Raw genomic sequence first — 20740 nt, 5'->3', positions numbered from 1 at the left:
CCAGGACTACCATTATAGTTTGCTGACCATGATATTACTGTGCTTGATTGGCCAGCCAACTCACCCGACCTGAACCTCATAGAGAATCTATGGGTTATTGTCAAAATAAAGATGAGAAACAACTGAAGCAGCAATACAGATGAGCTGTAGTCTGCTTTTAAAGCAACCTGGTCTTCAATAACAGCTCACCATTGCTGACTGCCTCGATGCCATGCCACATTGATTCAGTAATTCCTGGTAAAGGAGGCCTGAACCAAATACTGAGTGCATAAATTAACATACCTTTCAGACACTGGAAATTTCTGTATTGGTAATACTTTTCTGATTGATTTTAGGAAACAAAAAAGGTGTATCTAGCTTATATTACAGATTTTTTTTAGACTTGTTAAGATTTGTGAGTATACACCAAATATTATAAATTGTATTCCTATTTTTGTTCTATGTTTTTTCGTAATACTCAAGGTCTGCAGCATTTTTTGCAATACCAGAATTCCTGCAAATTTATGTACTTTTCAAGCTGATGTTTGTCGTACGTTAACTCTACTGTGATTAAAAAGTGTTTGGTTTCTCTTTACATCTCTTCTTTGCAGAACTGTATTGCGTTTCTCTTTTTTCAGCTACAGTATTTGCCAGTGATGTTTCTACCTTAGGTGGTACAGTGGCTTAGTGGTTAGCACTGTGGCCTTGCACCTCCAGGGTCGAGGTTGGATTCACGCCTGGGATCAATGTGCAAGGAGTTTGCATGTTCTCCCCGTGCTTGGTGGTGTTTCCTCCAGGTATTCCAGTTTCCTCTAACCGTCCAAAGACATGCAGATTAGGATAATTGGTGTTCCCAAATTGCCCGTACTGAAGTATTTTGCGAATAGTCTCTAGGCTACCCCAACCCTGTATACAGGATAAAGCAGTAAAGATGATGAGTGAGTGAGTTTCTACCTTAAAAATTGTAATGATCCCTAGTCACATGACTAAATAATTTTTTTTGGAAATGTTCAAGTCAAGTCAAGTCAAGTAGGCTTTAACCATATACACTTAGTGAAATGAAACAACGTTCCTCCAGGACCAAGGTGCTACATGGAACATAAATTAACAACATAAATTAACAAAAAACTAACTAGCTAACTTAGAGACCTAATTTGCTAGCTAGCTGGGAACTAAATAAATAAATATTGTTTATGATAAAATTACACGGAAAGATTTTTATTATAAAATAAGCAATATAAAAATATACATGTTGTATATATATATTTTTAAATATAAAAAAAAACAATCAAATTCGTTTGGTTTAATTAGTAAATCATAAACATTAACCTGCATCCTATGAAACCTCTGAATTTATGTTCTAACACATACATCTTCGAACCGATTCACACGAATGATTCACCTTCGAAGAGTCGTTCACGGAGGAATCGGTTCAGTGGTGAATCGCTCTCCACAGAGCTCCGGTGTCCGCGCGCTGGACACATGGCTGAAGTTAGGATGCGACTAAAACAGCGATAAACGCGGATAAGGTCGTCTCGGTGTGAGGACAAGGTGGAGGGTTAGGAACCGAAAGTTTTCTGTGGATACAGGAATAGACTTTTAGTTAAACAGTTTTGCAGGGTTTTTTTTTTCCAGTTTATTTTGGATGGAGGAGTGAAACACCCGGCGCGCGTGAGTTGAGTGCGGTTTAGAATAAACTCGCGTGCAAAAATATCGCGTTTTGTTAAATAATAATAATAAAACAACTTAAATAAACGCCAAAAGACTGTGTTTTGGAGATGCGGTGGATTTGGATAGTGACTGTGACACTGTTGGTGTTGGTGATGATGTTTTCTCTGGGCATCTGGAGGACGGAACAGGTAAAGCAAACTCATTAATTAAGTCGGTTAATCAGGCTGTGTGCGTTTATTAAATACAGTACCGAATATTATCGATATAACAATCTATAAGGGATAAATAGACCTTTATTCATTAAAAAAATATCTTTCAGTCCCTTAAGAGGGAGAAAGAGATCAGTTTACCCCCATGTTTTCTGTTTCATCCCCAGAGATCGAATTATATAAATAATAAAAAAGAATTATCGTCAAGTATCGCGATATTACCGGCGAGAAGTGATGAACAAACACCAATTTTAAGATTATTTTCCAAACTATGTTGGTGTAAACTGCAACTTTCTGCTTTTACAACCATAAAATGTTTTTCTTTTATATATATATATATATATATAAAGAAGGGGGCACGGTGTCGTATGGTTTAGCACTGTCACCCTTGCACCTCCACTTTTCGGGTTCGATTCCCGCTATGTTCTCCCCGTGCTTGATGGGTTTCCTCCAGGTACTCTGGTTTTCTCCCACAGTTCATGGATTCATAGGATTGGGACCTTGTCCAGGGTCTGCCCCGTCTCATGCTCTAAATCTCAGGGCCACACACACACACACACACACACACTTTCATTTACACAATATGGGCAGTTTGTGAACGCCAGTCAGACTAACCTGCATGTCTTTAGACTGTGGAAGGAAACCGGAGAACCCAGAGGAAACCCACCAACCACGGGGAGAACATACAAACTACACTACATGCAGGGAAGTGCAAGGCGACTGTGCTAAGCCACTGTGCTGCCCATTTGGGATATATTTATTGAAAAAAAATGATACATTTACAGTATAATAATATAGATTTAATGATTTTATAATGCTAAAACATAGACAATAACTGCTGACACACACACATCATTTTATACTTCATGTTTCACTCATAATTTATACATTTCATATTTATTTCTATTTTTATTATTATATTTTATTGTAACGTTGGAAATCTGTAAATTTGGTGATTGTTCATTCATCTCAAATTAGAACTGCAATTTCTCTTTATTTGCAGTAAAATCTCTCTATTTCTATTTTGTCTTATCTCTGTTTTTAAGCATTTCACTGCACGTTGTACTGTGTATAGTTGTGTACGTGACAAAAAACATTTGAATTAGATTTTTATTATTATTAATTTTGCCATTTTTTTGTTTGACTTCAGAGAATTCGATCACTTCTGAGAAACACATTTCAGCTTATTTTACTTTTGTTTGTTTGTTAGTTTAGAGAGTTTCCTTCAGACTCAATTTCACTGAGAACACCCATTCACTCATGAATATTCAAAAGCAGCGCCCCAAAAATCATTAATATTCATGAGTTGACTCACATACATTCTGAAATAAGGCTGGAGCGAATGACAGAATATGAAGCTAAAGAACAATGGATGCAGGAAATTCCAAAATCGGAAGCATCTAAAGGCCTTTTTATAGACAAATCCTCCCTGGATGACTTTCATAATGATATGTATAATTATTTAGCTAAGATTTGCTCATGTTTATGCTATATTTCTGTTTGACTGCTTGTTAATAAATAAAAAAGGGATGCAGCAGTGCTTTAGTCCTTCACACTGTCCAGCTCTCGCTCTCTCCTCTCATTTATATGCTCTGCTCAAACAGATCAGGTTCCAAATCCATCAATGCCATCATGCAAGCCATTTAACAGACTGATATCTAATTGAGCCGAGTTCCTGCCATAATTTGGTGGAACTGGATTTTTTAATTCACATTGCATTTTAGAAAAAGGAGTCTGGAGTTTGCCGTGTCTACAATAGTGTCCACTTTTCCCCACTGACCATTTTTGTTTTCTTGAGCCATTAATGAAATCATGTTTGTTTGTTTTTTTGTTCTATTAAACATCCATGAACACACAACTAATAAGTTTGCATGGAAATAAAGAAAATACTGCATCGGCCAAGAACTGATATCACTTAACACATCAATACTATTTTAAGGTGGGGTTTAATTCTGGATTCAGGAGTCACCTAAGTAGTGTGTGGTTTTTTTTTGTTTTTTTTGCTCCAGTAAATTAGATAGTTATTACTATGCTCAGTTTAAGGACAGGCATTTTCCACACCAATAAACCCTTCTTTGAAATCAGCATATCGTAACCTGCTGCTCCAAACCTCAGCAGGATATATGTTGATTCATTATTTAGTGTCATAAAACCCCAGGGAAAAATCAATAGCTTCAAGTCGTACTCGGCCGCAGTCACGCTGTCCTTAAAGAAATGTGCTGGGAATATTGGAACTTGAGAAAGCAGCAGGATCACTCCAAATTAATATGGCATTCAAGCATTTCAAGCATTTGTTTCTACTATCAAGCACTATGTGTAAGACATGAGGCTCGCATAATCAAAGATCATCACAGGCTTTTGAGGATTCATTCATAGTCCTGCTGTGGCAGGAAGCGCAACCTTTTTTTTGTTTTTTTAACAAAATGAAGTTATCCATTGAAGGTTCTTCCTGACTGGAGCGAGTTGGAAAGAAAAAAAAAGGTCACTAGAAAGTGGAGGAGTGAATGTGCTTTTCTTCACATGTGGGTGACAGATATTTCAGCTCTTACGAAGTGATCTGCAGCTGGGAAAATGAGGAGATGGAGGACTGAGGCTTGCAACAGGGATTTGGGTTCAACATCTGGGCGGCATTATTTCAGTGCCTCGCTTCCTTTCGGTAGCTCTTCTGCCCCATTTAGTTCTTTAAGCCTCTTTCATGGTTATGACTTTTTATGCTCTGTATCTTTGCCACCCTCTATCCCCCACCTTCCCAACCTGAGGTATATTTCTAGCATTGCATTCATAGTTTGTTTTATGAAGAGCTCTGCGTTTTGTCTAGTAACATTTGTACAAAAAATATACTGTGATGTACTGTAGGTGACTTGTTAATTAACATCAGCTAATTAGTTAGTTTACATGCTAATGACTGATGCCCTGGTGTCCATGTCTAAGATCGTAAAAGGGCCCTGTTTGTCACTGTCGCTGTTAAGGATGAAAGGGGTGCAGATGAAAGAGACGGATAGGGGAACGAAAATAACGGGAAGTTCGCAGTTTGAACTTGGGAATGTTACATGCACTTATTCAGCAAATATCAGATTTTGGATGTCTGCACTCCTACACTTTGATCTTTTCAATTGTGATTTAAAAATGATCCATAGTCTGGCTGTAAAATTGATTTTAATTTACCTTTAAAAATTAAAAGTATATTTTTTGACACATTTTTGCATTTTAATAGACTTTGAAAAAGCTTTCGTATTCCCTAATTAATAATGTTTTAGGCTGAGCCATGAATACACAGCGGTTTTAATTTTTCCATCAGAAATGAATCTTCGTCCTCTTATGGCTGCTTTCAGGGGACCAAATGGGTGAAAGTCTGATGGAGCAACATCAGGACTATAGGGAGGACGCTTTAACACCTCAGAACAAAGTTTTAGCAAAGTGTCGACATAGTGGGCAGAAGTGTATGGACATGCACTGTTATGCAAGATCACAATACCTTTGGAGAGAAGCACCCTGTTTATTCCTAAGTTCTTCAATAAGTTTCTCACTGTAACAAGCACTGTTGATTGTTGAACCTTTTTCCTGATAATGATTCAACACTGGCCCTTAAGAATCCCAGAAAGCTGTAAGCATCAGTTTTCCAGCTGATGGTTGACTTCTTTTGTACGTTTTCTTGGTCTGTAGTTGAAGATATTTCTGTTCCATACTTTGTAGTCCACTCTCAATATCTTATGTATAACAAGTCTGGATAGTTGTTGACTCACCCTTGTAGATGAAGTGCTCATTTTGTGACCAAATTTAGAAGCCAAGGTAAGCCATTTTACACAAACTAGAGTAACATAAGTTAGCTCCCATGCAAAACTGTTGACGTAAACATGATTTGATATGTTGCATTATCACTTTGAATAAGTACTGAATTATTTTAATGATTCAGTGATAATGTTTTTTTGTTGCGTCTTGGCCATCAGGGGTGTTGTGCGTCTGCAAGCGGAGGACCGAGAGAATCACCAGTTCGAGCCAAACGTTACGCCATTAACCCGCTGGGCTACAAGTGGCAACACTTCAACATCACCTACAAGTGAGAGTCAGGAAATATTAAGGAACTTATTTTTATAGTTCCTCCACATAACATACCACCATAAAAGTGTTAATTTGTTGATTAAAAAAAGAGTTGCTGTATGGAAGTAAGACATATTTGCTCATATTGTATAAGGCATGGGTGATGTGAACAGCAGTCAGTAAATGTGTCTTGTCTGTGCCGTCTTTCCTTTCTCCTGTTACTCTCCACCAGGAAACCTGAGATGGACAAGACACATTTCCTAAAAAGCATTTTTTAAGCATCAGACTGGACAGAGTGGACACAATCACTATATGATGCATTGATTATTGATAATTGACATGACTCTCCATAAGTTACAAGACACCACAGCCATTTTGTCCTTTAAAAGACCAACTAAGGACCAAAAGAAGTAGCAAGCCAAAAATAAAAGAACCTATTGCTTACTTCTAGGAAGCTAAATACTTAATGTAGGCATTTCTTCAACTTAGCATTAGTGAATGGAGAGGAGAGATATAGAAAAGAAATATAAATACATTATCCCGAACAAAAAGATAATGTGTTCTTAACTGATACAAATATAGATATTTTTAAGAAAGCTTGAAGAAAGGCTGTATCATGTGATTAAGACTAGAGGTGTGCACTGAGATCCTTATGTGGAAGCGAGTGAGATATGAAACACAGGAGACGAACAAAAAAACATGAGTATGTGTTGTCTTATTCTGGTTATGAACTTGAGTGATGTAACAGAGGTAAAGGACCTTTTAGAACCAGACTTCACACACCATAATGGAATTTCTACTGGGACTGAATCCAAATACAGTGTGGAGATGGGCCTACATCACAGACACACCATCTGCTGTGCAGGACAGCCCCCACATTGTTGTGGAATTTCAGAAGCCATGTGGCTATGGGGAGGTGCAAACAAACACCACCACACTGCTGCTACACCACGATCACCTCGACTTTTCACCCTCTTTGAAGAAATGGGAGAAGATTTAATGTAGTCTGTAGTTTAAACAACTGAGCAGGCACCCGCGTCATTAGCAGATGACGTCCATACCAACTGGAGACACTTTGCAGAACCACTCAACCTCTCAGTTCTTCTGAACATACCCAGTTTTTCTGCACTGTAAATAAAGGAACATTTGTTCAAGGGAATACGGGCCTGAACCCAAACCCATAAGAGATAGACCAATTTTTACTATACCTCATCCAGCAACATGCAGTTACCCAGGGGATGGCCCATGGGCATCATTCTTCCTGCCTTGATGTCTAGTGCTTCATTCCCAAGCTCACAGCCAGGCTTTCCTCCACATGTTTGAGAAAATCACAGCGTGTAAAGAGTGGTTCCGGGAAAGACTGGATTGGGTCCACTCTTCATGCCGCGTGATTGTTTTAAACTTGTGGTCCTGGGAAAGACTGGGACCCTGTGCTCGCTCCCCTGCTCAATAGGGAGATGCAGCAGGTCAACTATTTCATCGTAAAAAGAGAAATCATGACTTTCTGTGCCGTCATTCTCACCAGCATAGCCCCCGAATTTCCCAATTGAACACACTGGCCTGAAGGTTCTCTAAGATGGCAACCTGACGGGCTTCTCTGCATCACTTAATCCTGGCTTTAGTCTGACTAGCAGACAGCATGAGTGGTGGCGGCTAAACGGGCTGCAAAGATTCCAGCTTACCTGGGCCGTGAACCACAGTGGGAATAAAAATTCTGCCACCAATAAAGAGATTCTGGAGAACTTTGCCATGATGTCGGTCTGTATTCAGGCTTGAATCATGACCCAGGGATTCCTGTCCAGTGCTCAATGTATCATGGTAAGAGTGGTGACGGATGAACACACCACAGGATGACACCCTGTTTTCTGAGTCAGATCCTCACTTCCCTGCAACAATGAAGACTTGACTAGTTGACTGCAGCTATTTTTTCTACTTTCCCCCATTACCTAGGTCAAGCTGGTGTCAAACACTCATGCTCCTTTGCTGTCTGACCTCTGCTAGCTGTTGCACATAGGCAGTCTCCTGATCTGTTTTTAACACTATAGCTGTTTGTCTGGTCAAAATATTCGGCTAGACACACAAGGCCATGCTTAGGATGGTGGTAGAAAAAAAAGGGGATGCAAATAGGTCTTCCTCCCCTACATTGCCATTTCACCATCCAGAAGAAGCCACCATCCTTCACTGGCTTGACAAAATTTGAAATTTTCTTTCATGAAAAGTCCATGGGACTCCTGGTTGTGGCTAGGGGGACCTGGAAATAATCACTTTTTTGCCGTACTGCTCAATGATCTTATAAGTAAAAAAGCTGAAGAATAGATTGACTGGGTCAAGTTCACAACAGACCAGCACTGGCCTCCTCCCCTATTCCCCAGCCCCCCTTGCAAGTTTCTTGCCTCATGGCAGGGTGCATATGTCATCAAGCCCTCACTTAACCCACACTGCAGAGTCCTGACACCAGCATATTTTAAGAAAGTATCTCAGTTCTTTTGACCTTACCCCATTTCCTCACACTGTAAATAAACTGTAAAACATGCTTGGTTTTTTTTTTTTCTAAAAACCACCAGTTTTTGTCTGTGTTTCGGTCCATACTGCTGAGAGTCATTAGAGAAAGACAAATGCAAGTAATAGTACAGGGTCGCAGGAAGCCTGGAGTCTAGCATGAGGCAGGATACGCCCTAGACAGCATGGCAATCCATTGCTGGGCAAACACAAACACACCACAGAAAATTAGAGAATGACATTGAGTCTAATCTGCATGTATGGTAGGAGCAGGAGGAAACCCACCGAGCCTGAGGAGCATAAGCAATCCAAATTCCACGCACACACTTAAGGGCAGGAATCGATCTCTCAACCCTGGAGGTGTGAGGTGACAGTGCTAATCACTATGCCACTGTCAGATCATTTAAAATCAAATTGAGCTGGTGATAACTGGTAAGATTACAAGCCATAAGCTAAGTTGGCTTGCCACCTCATGTTAGTGGCTTTTTTATTGCTATCACAATTTGTCCCTTGACAAAGTAACTCAAATACTTACACTCGCCCATATTTTCTGCTTCCAACACATCAACTTCTGGGAACAAAAGATTCACTTGCTCCTTAATATACCCAACCCACTTTCAGGTGCCATTGTAATGACATATTGTAACTGTAGCTACTGGGACAAGGGCCAAATTGTGATAGCTACTGATGACTGGGTCAGAGCAACTTAAAAACCTGCAGCTTTTGTCGGATGTTCCCAGGCTTCAGTGGTCAAAAGTGGTCCAAGGAAGGCACAGGGTCGGGGGGTGACCAAGGCTCACGGTTGCACATTGGGAGTGAAGGCTGGACCGTGTAGCTACTGCAGCTACTGAGGAAAAGGTTAATGCTGGTTCCTGTAGAAAGACGTCATAACACACAGCTCATCATTGTTTTGGTGGTAAAAGAGGAGACCTACTCAATATCTTAACGGGTAGTCAGATTTAATGGTGATTTTATGCAGATTCTACATGGAAACACAAAATGTACAGAAGATAGCAAACATAGCTCATGAGTGTCTGTGGTCCAGCTCATAAAAAAGATGGCTATAAGTGATATTAAAATCTGTGTTGCTGTGTTTATTGGTGTTCTTTATCCTCAATATGTTTTGAACGAACTGAGTAACATCATCATCTTTTTTTTCCTAAAGGATCATTACGTTTCCCAATACGCTAAGCAAGGATGATACCCGTAAAGCCATCAGTATTGCCTTCAACAAGTGGAGCGATGTTTCGCCATTGACTTTTGCAGAGATCACAGACCCCAACACGAGTGCTGATATCACCATAGGTAAGCTTGAAGGTGAAGTTATAATGCAGATTGAGATCTGTTTTGTCTAAATTATCTTTGTATCCTGGTCTCTATCTGCTGTAAAAGTTTATATCAGAGATTAATCCGAGTCATCTTCCATCAAATGCTACTGTATGTGTCCCTTAAAAGATTTTAAGCAAGCATCAAGGATGATTATCATGTTGTATAGAATTGTATTTGGGGTAGTGGTGGCTCTAACGGTTAAAGCTCTGAGTTTACTGATCAGAAGGTCGGGGGTTAAGCCCCAGAACAGCCAGGATGCCCCGGTTGAGGCTTTGAGCGACGCCCTCTTAACCTTATCTTCTCCAGCGGTACTATATCCTGGCTGACCCCAGCTTCCTAACCGGGATATGCGAAACCACTCAAATGAACAATTTATGTACATAGCATAAAAATTTGTGTGCATAGGTAGAAAAGTGGGTGTATGCTTGTTTGGTACTGATGTATTACACTTAATAATTGTAAACACTTTTCATAATGTACTATAAAAAAATGCTCACTGACCAACTCTAGGTCTGTTCCTACACAGGTTTCTACATGTTTAATCACACAGACTGCTGGTGGTCTCCACTGCACCCCTGCTTCGATGGGCTGAACGGAGAGCTGGCTCATGCCTTCCTGCCCCCGAGAGGGGAGATTCACTTTGACAACCACGAGTTCTGGATCTTGGGCAAATCTCGTTTCAGCTGGAAACAGGGTACATGTGGCAGACATTGTGAACGTTACATGATGATGGGTTATGTAGACTTGTAGACAGTTGAGACACATGAGCAGATAAAGCTTAATGTGCTGTGATTTGTCTATGCTTGAGACTTCTTTAATCCAAGAATAGAGTCCTTGAGGCTATTTCGAGATCTCATATTAGATGGATAAAAACATACAGAGATGTGTAAATTTGTATAATATTGAATTATTACTTTATTGATGCTGAAATTTTGGCATTAAAAGGTCAATGTCACTAATCATATTTCTAGTTTTTCTTCTACTGGAATTAATGGCCAATTTTTTATCCATTTTCCTGTTATTTCTACTCCTTCACTTCTCCATGCTCAGGTGTATGGCTGAATGACCTGGTTCAGGTGGCAGCTCATGAGATCGGACATGCTCTCGGTTTGTGGCATTCACGTGACCCCGGTGCTCTGATGCACCCCAACGCAACATACACGGGACAGCGAGACATCGCTCAGGATGATATCTGGGGAATTCAGCGTCTTTATGGTAAACCACTCTGTAACTAACTCATATTTATATTTATTCATTGATTATTTTTTTTTTATTAAGATTATCCATCAGGGCTAACGGGGCAAGAAGCTTTGGTCAAAAGTGCAACTGGAATTCCTTGGATTTGCAGTTATACTGACTTATTTGTACTTGTACCTTCTTGTGTTTAGTACAGAACTTTAACTGCTAAGCAGTATCTTGAAAAACAATCACAGAGGAGATCGGTGTGGTCCACTGGTTGTTGTTTTTATAGTAGGCCTAAGATCTTCAGTTTGGCAACAGGCCACTTCCTTCAGTGCTCTTCATTGAGGGGCCAGCCTAGTAAGGGGGAGGTCCTAATACACGAGTTAGACACATTTGTGGAATGTTTATTTTAAACACTGAGTGAACAAATACGAGACAAGCTCAAGACTTGGCATCGCACCCAGGAAGGAAACGAATGTAAAACAAAGAACTACTGATACTGATGAAAATATAACAGCGTAGACATCTGGCTAGAACATGTAACAAGAAAATACGTACAGGGACGAACGAACCGTGAATCTACAAACATTTGTAGATGTAAAAATCGCGGAAGTAGCTTATACAGTGGTGTGAAAAACTATTTGCCCCCTTCCTGATTTCTTATTCTTTTGCATGTTTGTCACACAAAATGTTTCTGATCATCAAACACATTTAACTATTAGTCAAAGATAACACAAGTAAACACAAAATGCAGTTTTTAAATGATGGTTTTTATTATTTAGGGAGAAAAAAAATCCAAACTTACATGGCCCTGTGTGAAAAAGTAATTGCCCCCTGAACCTAATAACTGATTGGGCCACCCTTAGCAGCAATAACTGCAATCAAGCATTTTTGATAACTTGCAACGAGTCTTTTACAGCGCTCTGGAGGAATTTTGGCCCACTCAGCTTTATTTGAGGGTTTTGTAGCATGAACCGCCTTTTTAAGGTCGTGCCACAACATCTCAATAGGATTCAGGTCAGGACTTTGACTAGGCCACTCCAAAGTCTTCATTTTGTTTTTCTTCAGCCATTCAGAAGTGGATTTGCTGGTGTGTTTTGGGTCATTGTCCTGCTGCAGCACCCAAGATCGCTTCAGCTTGAGTTGACGAACAGATGGCCGGACATTCTCCTTCAGGATTTTTTGGTAGACAGTAGAATTCATGGTTCCATCTATCACAGCAAGTCTTCCAGGTCCTGAAGCAGCAAAACAACCCCAGACCATCACACTACCACCACCATATTTTACTGTTGGTATGAGGTTTTTTTTCTGAAATGCTGTGTTACTTTTACGCCAGATGTAACGGGACACGCACCTTCCAAAAAGTTCAACTTTTGTCTCGTCGGTCCACAAGGTATTTTTCCAAAAGTCTTGGCAATCATTGAGATGTTTTTTAGCTAAATTGAGACGAGCCTTGATGTTCTTTTTGCTTAAGTGGTTTGCGCCTTGGAAATCTGCCATGCAGGCCATTTTTGCCCAGTCTCTTTCTTATGGTGGAGTCGTGAACACTGACCTTAATTGAGGCAAGTGAGGCCTGCAGTTCTTTAGATGTTGTCCTGGGGTCTTTTGTGGCCTCTCGGATGAGTTGTCTCTGCGCTCTTGGGGTAATTTTGGTCGGCCGGCCACTCCTGGGAAGGTTCACCACTGTTCCATGTTTTTGCCATATGTGGATAATGGCTCTCACTGTGGTTCGCTGGAGTCCCAAAGCTTTAGAAATGGCTTTATAACCTTTACCAGACTGATAGATCTCAATTACTTTTGTTCTCATTTTTTTCTGAATTTCTTTGGATCTTGGCATAATGTCTAGCTTTTGAGGTGCTTTTGGTCTACTTCTCTGTGTCAGGTAGCTCCTATTTAAGTGATTTTTTGATTGAAACAGGTGTGGCAGTAATCAGGCCTGGGGGTGACTACAGAAATTGAACTTTTAACTGTGATAAACCACAGTTAAGTTATTTTTTAACAAGGGGGGCAATCACTTTTTCACACAGGGCAATGTAGATTTGGAGTTTTTTTTTCTCCCTTAATAACGTAAACCTTCATTTAAAAAATGCATTTTGTGTTCAATTATGTTATATTTGACTAATAGTTAACGTTTTTTGATGAGCAGAAACATTTAAGTGTGACAAACATGCAAAAGAATAAGAAATCAGGAAGGGGGCAAATAGTTTTTCACACCACTGTATGTATTGTACAAAAAAATAGACAGTGCACTGCACCAGAAACCAGTATTTACAATTATATACAACATTTTAGTGTGGATGTGAATATATAAAATGTCCAAATGTGTGTGTGTGTGTGGGGGGTGCGAAATTTTTATAGAGTCCAGTACAGCTCTCGTGAGAGTATAATGCGGAAAAAAAAAATTGCTTTACATTTGTGTTGAAGGTGTATAACACCCCTATCTCTTCTACGTGGTTTGACTCACGGTAAGACATGGTGTTAGGTACCGCAAGTGACCGCCTGGTGTTCTGTGAGGTTCCACAACTCCAAAGAATTAAGCATGTCTAATTTTTCACATGGAAAACTCACATTAAGGTCTTTTTGCTAGAAATATGTTTTTATGTTTTATACCACAACACTCCAGGAGGGACATTTTGCTTCTATTCCTGATTGGTCTATTCTCTCTCCAGGCTTTACTTCCATGCACTGGGTGTCTGACTGCAGAAGGGTCACTGATTTGTATAGATATGAAAGAATCTAATCAATCATAATGCAGGAGACGGGATCTCTCTAAAAAGACAGGAAGCCCTAACCTAACCTAAAAGCTGCAGATAAAACACTTCCTACTTCTTTGGTTAAATTCCTGTTGGATTAAACACTTCACACATGAAATAATTTCGATTAGAGATTTCAGTTTAACTGTTTAAAAGGACACTGATATGATAAGATATGTTGTGAAGTGTTTATTCCAACAGGAAGGTTGTGAAGGTTGAGTTTTTGAATCTGATTGGTCAGAAGGTATGGGTTAAATTAAATGGCTATGATTTAGGATGATAACAGGGATCCATTAATGTGCTCATTCTAACACTTGACTGGTTTTATAGTAACAACTTTGGCTCCATAGAAGTCATTTACTTTTGAATAGAGGATACACTCTAATCTAAAACTATTCCTTAATGGATTTAATTGGATTTAACTCATCCTACAAACATTCCATAACACTAAATGTTACTATACATGATTAAAAAGCACAAAGTAAGTAAGAGAATAATTGTAAGTCAAATTGTTTCTGTGGTAAGAGAAAGGAAACACTCTGGAACATGGTTTTATGGGAAAAATAATCAACTTTGAGGTGGTAAAATTAACTCCACGTATACCCTGGCTGGATGTGGATTATGATGTTATTCTATGCTATTTCTTGTTGTTGTTGTTTTTTTTCTCCTTTTTTTCAAATAGTCAATTGTATTATTGTAAATGCATATTTTTATGTTGTAAGTGTTCTCTGCATGGGTTCATCTATTTCTCAGGTTCCCATTCTTGTATGAAGACCGATCCACATACGTATAAAACCTGCATGCATGTGTTTCCAGGCTGCTTGGATAAGAAGCGTGTGTGCGACCCCTGGGCGCGGTTAGGCTTCTGCGAGAGTAGACGGAGCTTCATGAAGAAACACTGCCCTCAGCGCTGTGACCTGTGTTACGGTGAGATTCTGTCTGTAAAATCTTAAGCGTTTATTGCGATTATTTTTAGAGTATAAAACATTTTGGAATGTAAGAGAGTTGTGTGCACCTCAGAGCCCCCGGAAGCTGGGTCTACTCCCACTCCTCCTCCTGCCAACGTCAAGATCAAGATGGTGCCTCGGGGAAAAGTCGTGGGCTTCCGCTGTGGGACCAAAAACACAAAAGTGCCTCCAAAAGTCAGGTAGTGCATATATTTACCTTGGGTGGAAAAAAAATCTTGGGTGGTAAAAGTCAAATTTGACATTTTTTACTAAAAATTCTAATCTGTTTTTCTTTGAGTTACGAACTAATATATATATATATATATATATATACAGTGGTGTGAAAAACTATTTGCCCCCTTCCTGATTTCTTATTCTTTTGCATGTTTGTCACACTTAAATGTTTCTGCTCATCAAAAACCGTTAACTATTAGTCAAAGATAACATAATTGAACACAAAATGCAGTTTTTAAATGAAGATTATGTTATTAAGGGAGAAAAAAAACTCCAAATCTACATGGCCCTGTGTGAAAAAGTAATTGCCCCCTTTTGTTAAAAAATAACTTAACTGTGGTTTATCACAGTTAAAAGTTCAATTTCTGTAGTCACCCCCAGGCCTGATTACTGCCACACCTGTTTCAATCAAAAAATCACTTAAATAGGAGCTACCTGACACAGAGAAGTAGACCAAAAGCACCTCAAAAGCTAGACATTATGCCAAGATCCAAAGAAATTCAGAAAAAAATGAGAACAAAAGTAATTGAGATCTATCAGTCTGGTAAAGGTTATAAAGCCATTTCCAAAGCCTTGGGACTCCAGCGAACCACAGTGAGAGCCATCATCCACAAATGGCAAAAACATGGAACAGTGGTGAACCTTCCCAGGAGTGGCCAGCCGACCAAAATTACCCCAAGAGCGCAGAGACAACTCATCCGAGAGGCCACAAAAGACCCCAGGACAACAACTAAAGAACTGCAGGCCTCACTTGCCTCAATTAAGGTCAGTGTTCACGACTCCACCAAAAGAAAGAGACTGGGCAAAAACGGCCTACATGGCAGATTTCCAAGGCGCAAACCACTTAAGCAAAAAGAACATCAAGGCTCGTCTCAATTTTGCTAAAAAACATCTCAATGATTGCCAAGACTTTTGGGAAAATACCTTGTGGACCGACGAGACAAAAGTTTAACTTTTTGGAAGGTGCGTGTCCCGTTACATCTGGCGTAAAAGTAACACAGCATTTCAGAAAAAGAACACCATACCAACAGTAAAATATGGGGGTGGTAGTGTGATGGTCTGGGGTTGTTTTGCTGCTTCAGGACCTGGATGGCTTGCTGTGATAGATGGAACCATGAATTCTACTGTCTACCAAAAAATCCTGAAGGAGAATGTCCGGCCATCTGTTCGTCAACTCAAGCTGAAGCGATCTTGGGTGCTGCAGCAGGACAATGACCCAAAACACACCAGCAAATCCACCTCTGAATGGCTGAAGAAAAACAAAATGAAGACTTTGGAGTGGCCCAGTCAAAGTCCTGACCTGAATCCTATTAAGATGTTGTGGCATGACCTTAAAAAGGCGGTTCATGCTAGAAAACTCTCAAATAAAACTGAATTACAACAATTCTGCAAAGATGAGTGGGCCAAAATTCCTCCAGAGCGCTGTAAAAGACTCGTTGCAAGTTATCGCAAACACTTGATTGCAGTTATTGCTGCTAAGGGTGGCCCAATCAGTTATTAGGTTCAGGGAGCAATTACTTTTTCACACAGGGCCATGTAAGTTTGGATTTTTTTTCTCCCTAAATAATAAAAACCATCATTTAAAAACTGCATTTTGTGTTTACTTGTGTTATCTTTGACTAATAGTTAAATGTGTTTGATGATCAGAAACATTTAAGTGTGACAAACATGCAAAAGAATAAGAAATCAGGAAGGTGGCAAATAGTTTTTCACACCACTGTATATATATATATATATATATATATATATATTTTTTTTTTTTTAAATCCACATTCCACAGTTGAAAATAAGGACAGAAAGTAAAAACACAGCTAACATGACTGATGCACTGACACTCTGCCTGACTGAAAAAAGTCTCTCACACTAACATTTTCTTCAACCACCTTTAGGTTTAATTGCAGTGTACAATTAATGCTCTTACTTTCACTAAAAAACACTATAAAGCTTTTTTCTGTCAAATCTTTTATAATGAGAATTCACCAACCATTATGTGTTATCTCTGATCATGGTCATTTCTGATGTTTTTTTTGTTTTTTTCGACCACTAAGTTGACAGTTCTGTCATTGCCCTTCCAGGTTTTAATAATCAGTAGGACCGTTTTTTCTTTCTAATCTTAGTTGTTTTCGTTGCTTGGTGTAGGCCCTTCTGAAAAGGTGACTTTTATTTTGGCCAGGCAGTGTATATAAGGAATGAGCGTTGGTAGCTCAGTGTTGGGTCTCTCGCCTGCCATGAGGAAGCCCCGGGTTCGATTCCCAGCCAGTGCCCAATCCCCAGCCACTGGATGCAGGCTCGGTTCCAAGCCCGTATAAAAATGGAAGGGTTGCATCAGGAAGGGCACCCGGAGTAGAACCTGTGCCAAGTTGTTGTGCGGATCGGATGGTACACTGTGGTGACCCCTCGACGGGAGCAGCCGAAAGACTAACAAGTGTATATAAAGAATAAAGAAATGAAAGCAGCTGCCATGCAAATTCCTGTATAAGCTGTTACTATACAGTCAGAGCCATGCTGGTAGAGAGCATTTCTACTTTACTTTCCAACAAGCTGCATTGTTGTGCTAGTTTATTGCCATTTTAGATCAGCGCTGGTTTAAATGATAGTTTAAAAGGGTTTTTGTACTTTTAAACACGCATGGATAAAGCAGTTACAAAATTTATTTAAAAATGAATAAGTTGTACTTATTTTCTCTACTGTACAATATAATACTGTATATGCACATATATATATATTTTACCCCCCTTTGGGATCATTGAAGTATCTGTTTATATTTTTATATATCATATTACCTATCAGCATAGTCTAGTGTTTAGTATCCAACAACTTCAAATCACTGTGCTCTTCAACTCGTCAGGTGGTATAAAGACGGAGAACAGCTGCTGACCTCCATCCCCGGCTACATCTCCATCAAAGACCGTAACCTGCGCATCGTGGCTAACGAGTTCAACGAGGGAACATATACTTGCCAGATCCACCGGCGTGGCAGTGTCATTTCAGCTAACTCGTGGGCCATCAGGCTGAAACCGGAACGTTCCTCGAACAACAGTTGATGATGGAGTGACGGAGACCTTACACTACCTCCTGCACTCTCGACCCCTCCGAATGAGTCATTACCTCACATTCAGGCTCTCTGTGGAGGATTTCATGGACTGGAATTATTCAGAAATGCTTCAGAAGACTCGAGTTGAAACACAAGGGAGTAACCTAAGCATTAAGGGGTTTTTTTTGTTTGTTGTTTTTCTTTGTTTTTTTAAATAAGTATGGATATTATTGACTTATTACTTTGTTTCTTTACTGGACACAAGTTTTACAAAGAAGTACTTTTTATTCTTTGAACCTCATTACAGCAAAAGTAGTGACCTAAGACAGAATTAGCAGTTATAGAAATGTCTTTATATGAGAATATTTTTTTTTGTGTTTATTGCCCATATGCAGTAAAGAACATACTGAAGATGGCTGTTCTCACTGAGAAAAAAGAATAAGTGAGGTAGACACTTTATCACTTTATAAGCCATTTTGGAAAACATAGGGAAAAGTAAAGATACGGGAAAGAAAATACAGTAATAGAAAGTGTTACCGAATCTCTACAAACATTCACACAGGTAACGTTTTTGTATATATTTTTCATTAAATATATATTTAAACAGGTTGGTCATTTTAGTACTATGAAAATATCTCTGCCTTTAGGATTTGATTCCATGGCCGGGAATCCCACAGGGGTGTACTCTCAGTGCCGGCCCCAAGCCTGGATAAAAGAGTTGCATCAGGAGGGGCATCTAATGTAAAACCTGTGCCAAAGCAAATATGCAGACTGGATCATTTGTTGTAGTGACCTCTAACGTACTGTATATCAGAATTTGATGTTCATGTAAGGGGGATAAAGTCACCAGGGGACTTTTAAATAGTTTACAGCAAGCTACCTATAGGATTATAAAGAAACTGAAACATTTTACCACTTCAAATGCAAATATATAAATAAATGTAAAAAAATCAATTGATTTTGGAGTCAGCGTGGCGATAGATAAATCGCCACACAACAGAATCATGATGCGTAACTGAATCAATCTTTCCCTCCCATCTTTAGTATTTAATACTAATGTTGCCGCCTCACAGCTCAGGTTCCTGCTTGTGTGGTGTTTCACATGGTTTCCTCCACACTCCAGAGACATGCCAGTAGCTGGTTAAGCTATACTGTATTGCCCCATGTATAAATGAGTGTGAATAGGCTGAAGGTTAAAGGTGAAATAGGTATTAAAAATAAATTAATGAACCGCCAGGTTGCCCTATAAAACTTGTAGGTTTATAATTACTGTACTTTTGTTGTGCAACACGGCAGAGGAGTTGGTAGCGTTTCCACTTCACGGCTCAAGGTCCTGTACAGTCTGTTCAGATGGTTTACCCAGGGACATGTGGGTTTCCTCACTTCATGCGTTACAGTCAGTGATTATGCTATATATATATTCAGACTGGTCTGTAAGTTATTGGATACTGATTTAGTTATTGTTATTTTAGTTATTTACTACAGTACATGGGAATTTCAATTAAATAATGAATATGAGAATGGTATAGGGATTGCATCATTTTGGATATGCCAAAATGTGTGTGTGTGTGTGTGTGTGTTATTCCTTCATTCTTCCACTTACAAGTAATCAGACAAAAATTCTAGAGTTGATTTCAAGTTCAGCATTTGGAATCTGTTTCCATTCCTGCTGGCAAGATCAAGTCCAAAGCATTGCCCCTGCCTGTGATGCAAACCATCATTAGATAGAAAAATCAAGAGAGTTACACTGTATTGCCGAAAGTATTTGCTCGCCTCCCTTCACATGCATATGAACTTGAGTAACATCCACATCCTAATCCATAGGGTTTAATATGATGTTGCAGCTATAACAGCTTCAACTCTTTTGGGAAGGCTTCCACAAGGTTTAAGAGGGTGTTTACGGAAATTTTTGACTATTCGTCCAGAAGCGCATTTGTGAGGTCAGACACTGATGTTGGACGAAAAGGCCTGGCTCGCAGTCTTTCCTCTAATTCATCCCAAAGGTGCTCTATCGAGTTGAGGTCAGGACTCCGCACGCCAATCAAGTTCATCCACACCAGAGTCACTCATCATATCTTTATGGACCTTGTTTTGGTGTGCAGTCATGTTGGAACAAGAGGGGGCCATTTAGACTGTTTGCAAAAGAAGAACATAAGCGAGAGCTTAGGAACATCAAAAGGCAAAGACAGAAACAGCAGTGGAAGATGACAGAATTCTTTCCCTGGTAAAGAAAAACGTAAAAATTGGCTGGATATCTCTCTTACGTCAATAATTAAGAGAAGACTTCAGAGGGTTAATGTAGACTTTTTACCACTAATGTAAAAACAGGAAGATCAGACGAGAGTTTGCCAAAAAAATTTGGAAAAAGGGTTCAATTCTTGCACAACACCCTATGGACGGACAGATGAGACCAAAATTGGCTGACAGGATTCATTCTGAAGTGCATATGCTCGGATTCAGCCAAATGCTTTAAAACCCATTTCGCTCCATAGTACAGATGGACAATGACCTAAGGCATACTTTGAAAGACTTTCTTAAGGAAAAGAAGTAAAGTTTGTCTGAAATGCCCGAGTCAGTCACCTGACCCGATTCCAGCTCAACTCGCTTTTTTCACTCGAAAACAAAGATCCCCGGGAGGAAGCAGGAACAGAGGACAGCAGTAGTAAAAGTCGTCGGTCATAATTTCACCAGGTGAGAAACCCGCTGTCTGGTGATGTCTATAGGTTCCAGACTGCAGGCAGACATTTACTGCAAAGGATTTGCAATAAGGTTTTTTTAAAAAAAACAGGAGTGTCCAAGTTGAGGCCCGGAGAGGCCGGGGTCCAACAGTTTGGGGATTTTAATGCTCAGACACAGCTGATCAAA

The 20740-nt window shown here is 39.6% G+C and overlaps 2 protein-coding genes across 2 annotated transcripts in view; one reads left to right on the top strand and one right to left on the bottom strand.

Annotated features, from left to right (window-relative positions):
• The window catches only part of LOC128527694 (uncharacterized), a 111316-nt gene that overhangs the window by 31747 nt on the left and 58829 nt on the right, over window positions 1-20740 (bottom strand). The window lies entirely within an intron of this gene.
• mmp23bb (matrix metallopeptidase 23bb) lies at window positions 1459-18286 on the top strand. Its single transcript, XM_053500185.1, has 8 exons — window positions 1459-1838; window positions 5807-5916; window positions 9562-9701; window positions 10252-10419; window positions 10776-10940; window positions 14477-14587; window positions 14681-14807; window positions 17690-18286. The coding sequence occupies exons 1-8, from the start codon at window positions 1758-1760 to the stop codon at window positions 17883-17885; spliced, it is 1098 nt and encodes a 365-aa protein (XP_053356160.1). The 5' UTR covers window positions 1459-1757; the 3' UTR covers window positions 17886-18286.

This window comes from Clarias gariepinus, chromosome 7, assembly GCF_024256425.1.
Source record: "Clarias gariepinus isolate MV-2021 ecotype Netherlands chromosome 7, CGAR_prim_01v2, whole genome shotgun sequence".
NCBI classification, from domain to species: Eukaryota; Metazoa; Chordata; class Actinopteri; order Siluriformes; family Clariidae; genus Clarias; species Clarias gariepinus.
Note: the sequence above shows the minus strand (reverse complement) of the source record. Positions and strands in the feature narration are given on the sequence as shown.

Bases quoted from the DNA above. Each gene is read 5' to 3' on its own strand.
- mmp23bb (XM_053500185.1), top strand. From the start codon at position 1,758: ATGCGGTGGATTTGGATAGTGACTGTGACACTGTTGGTGTTGGTGATG. The intron at 14,588-14,680 runs GTGAGATTCTGT...TGTGCACCTCAG, and splicing joins GCGCTGTGACCTGTGTTACG to AGCCCCCGGAAGCTGGGTCT. The intron at 14,808-17,689 runs GTAGTGCATATA...TCAACTCGTCAG, and splicing joins AAAGTGCCTCCAAAAGTCAG to GTGGTATAAAGACGGAGAAC.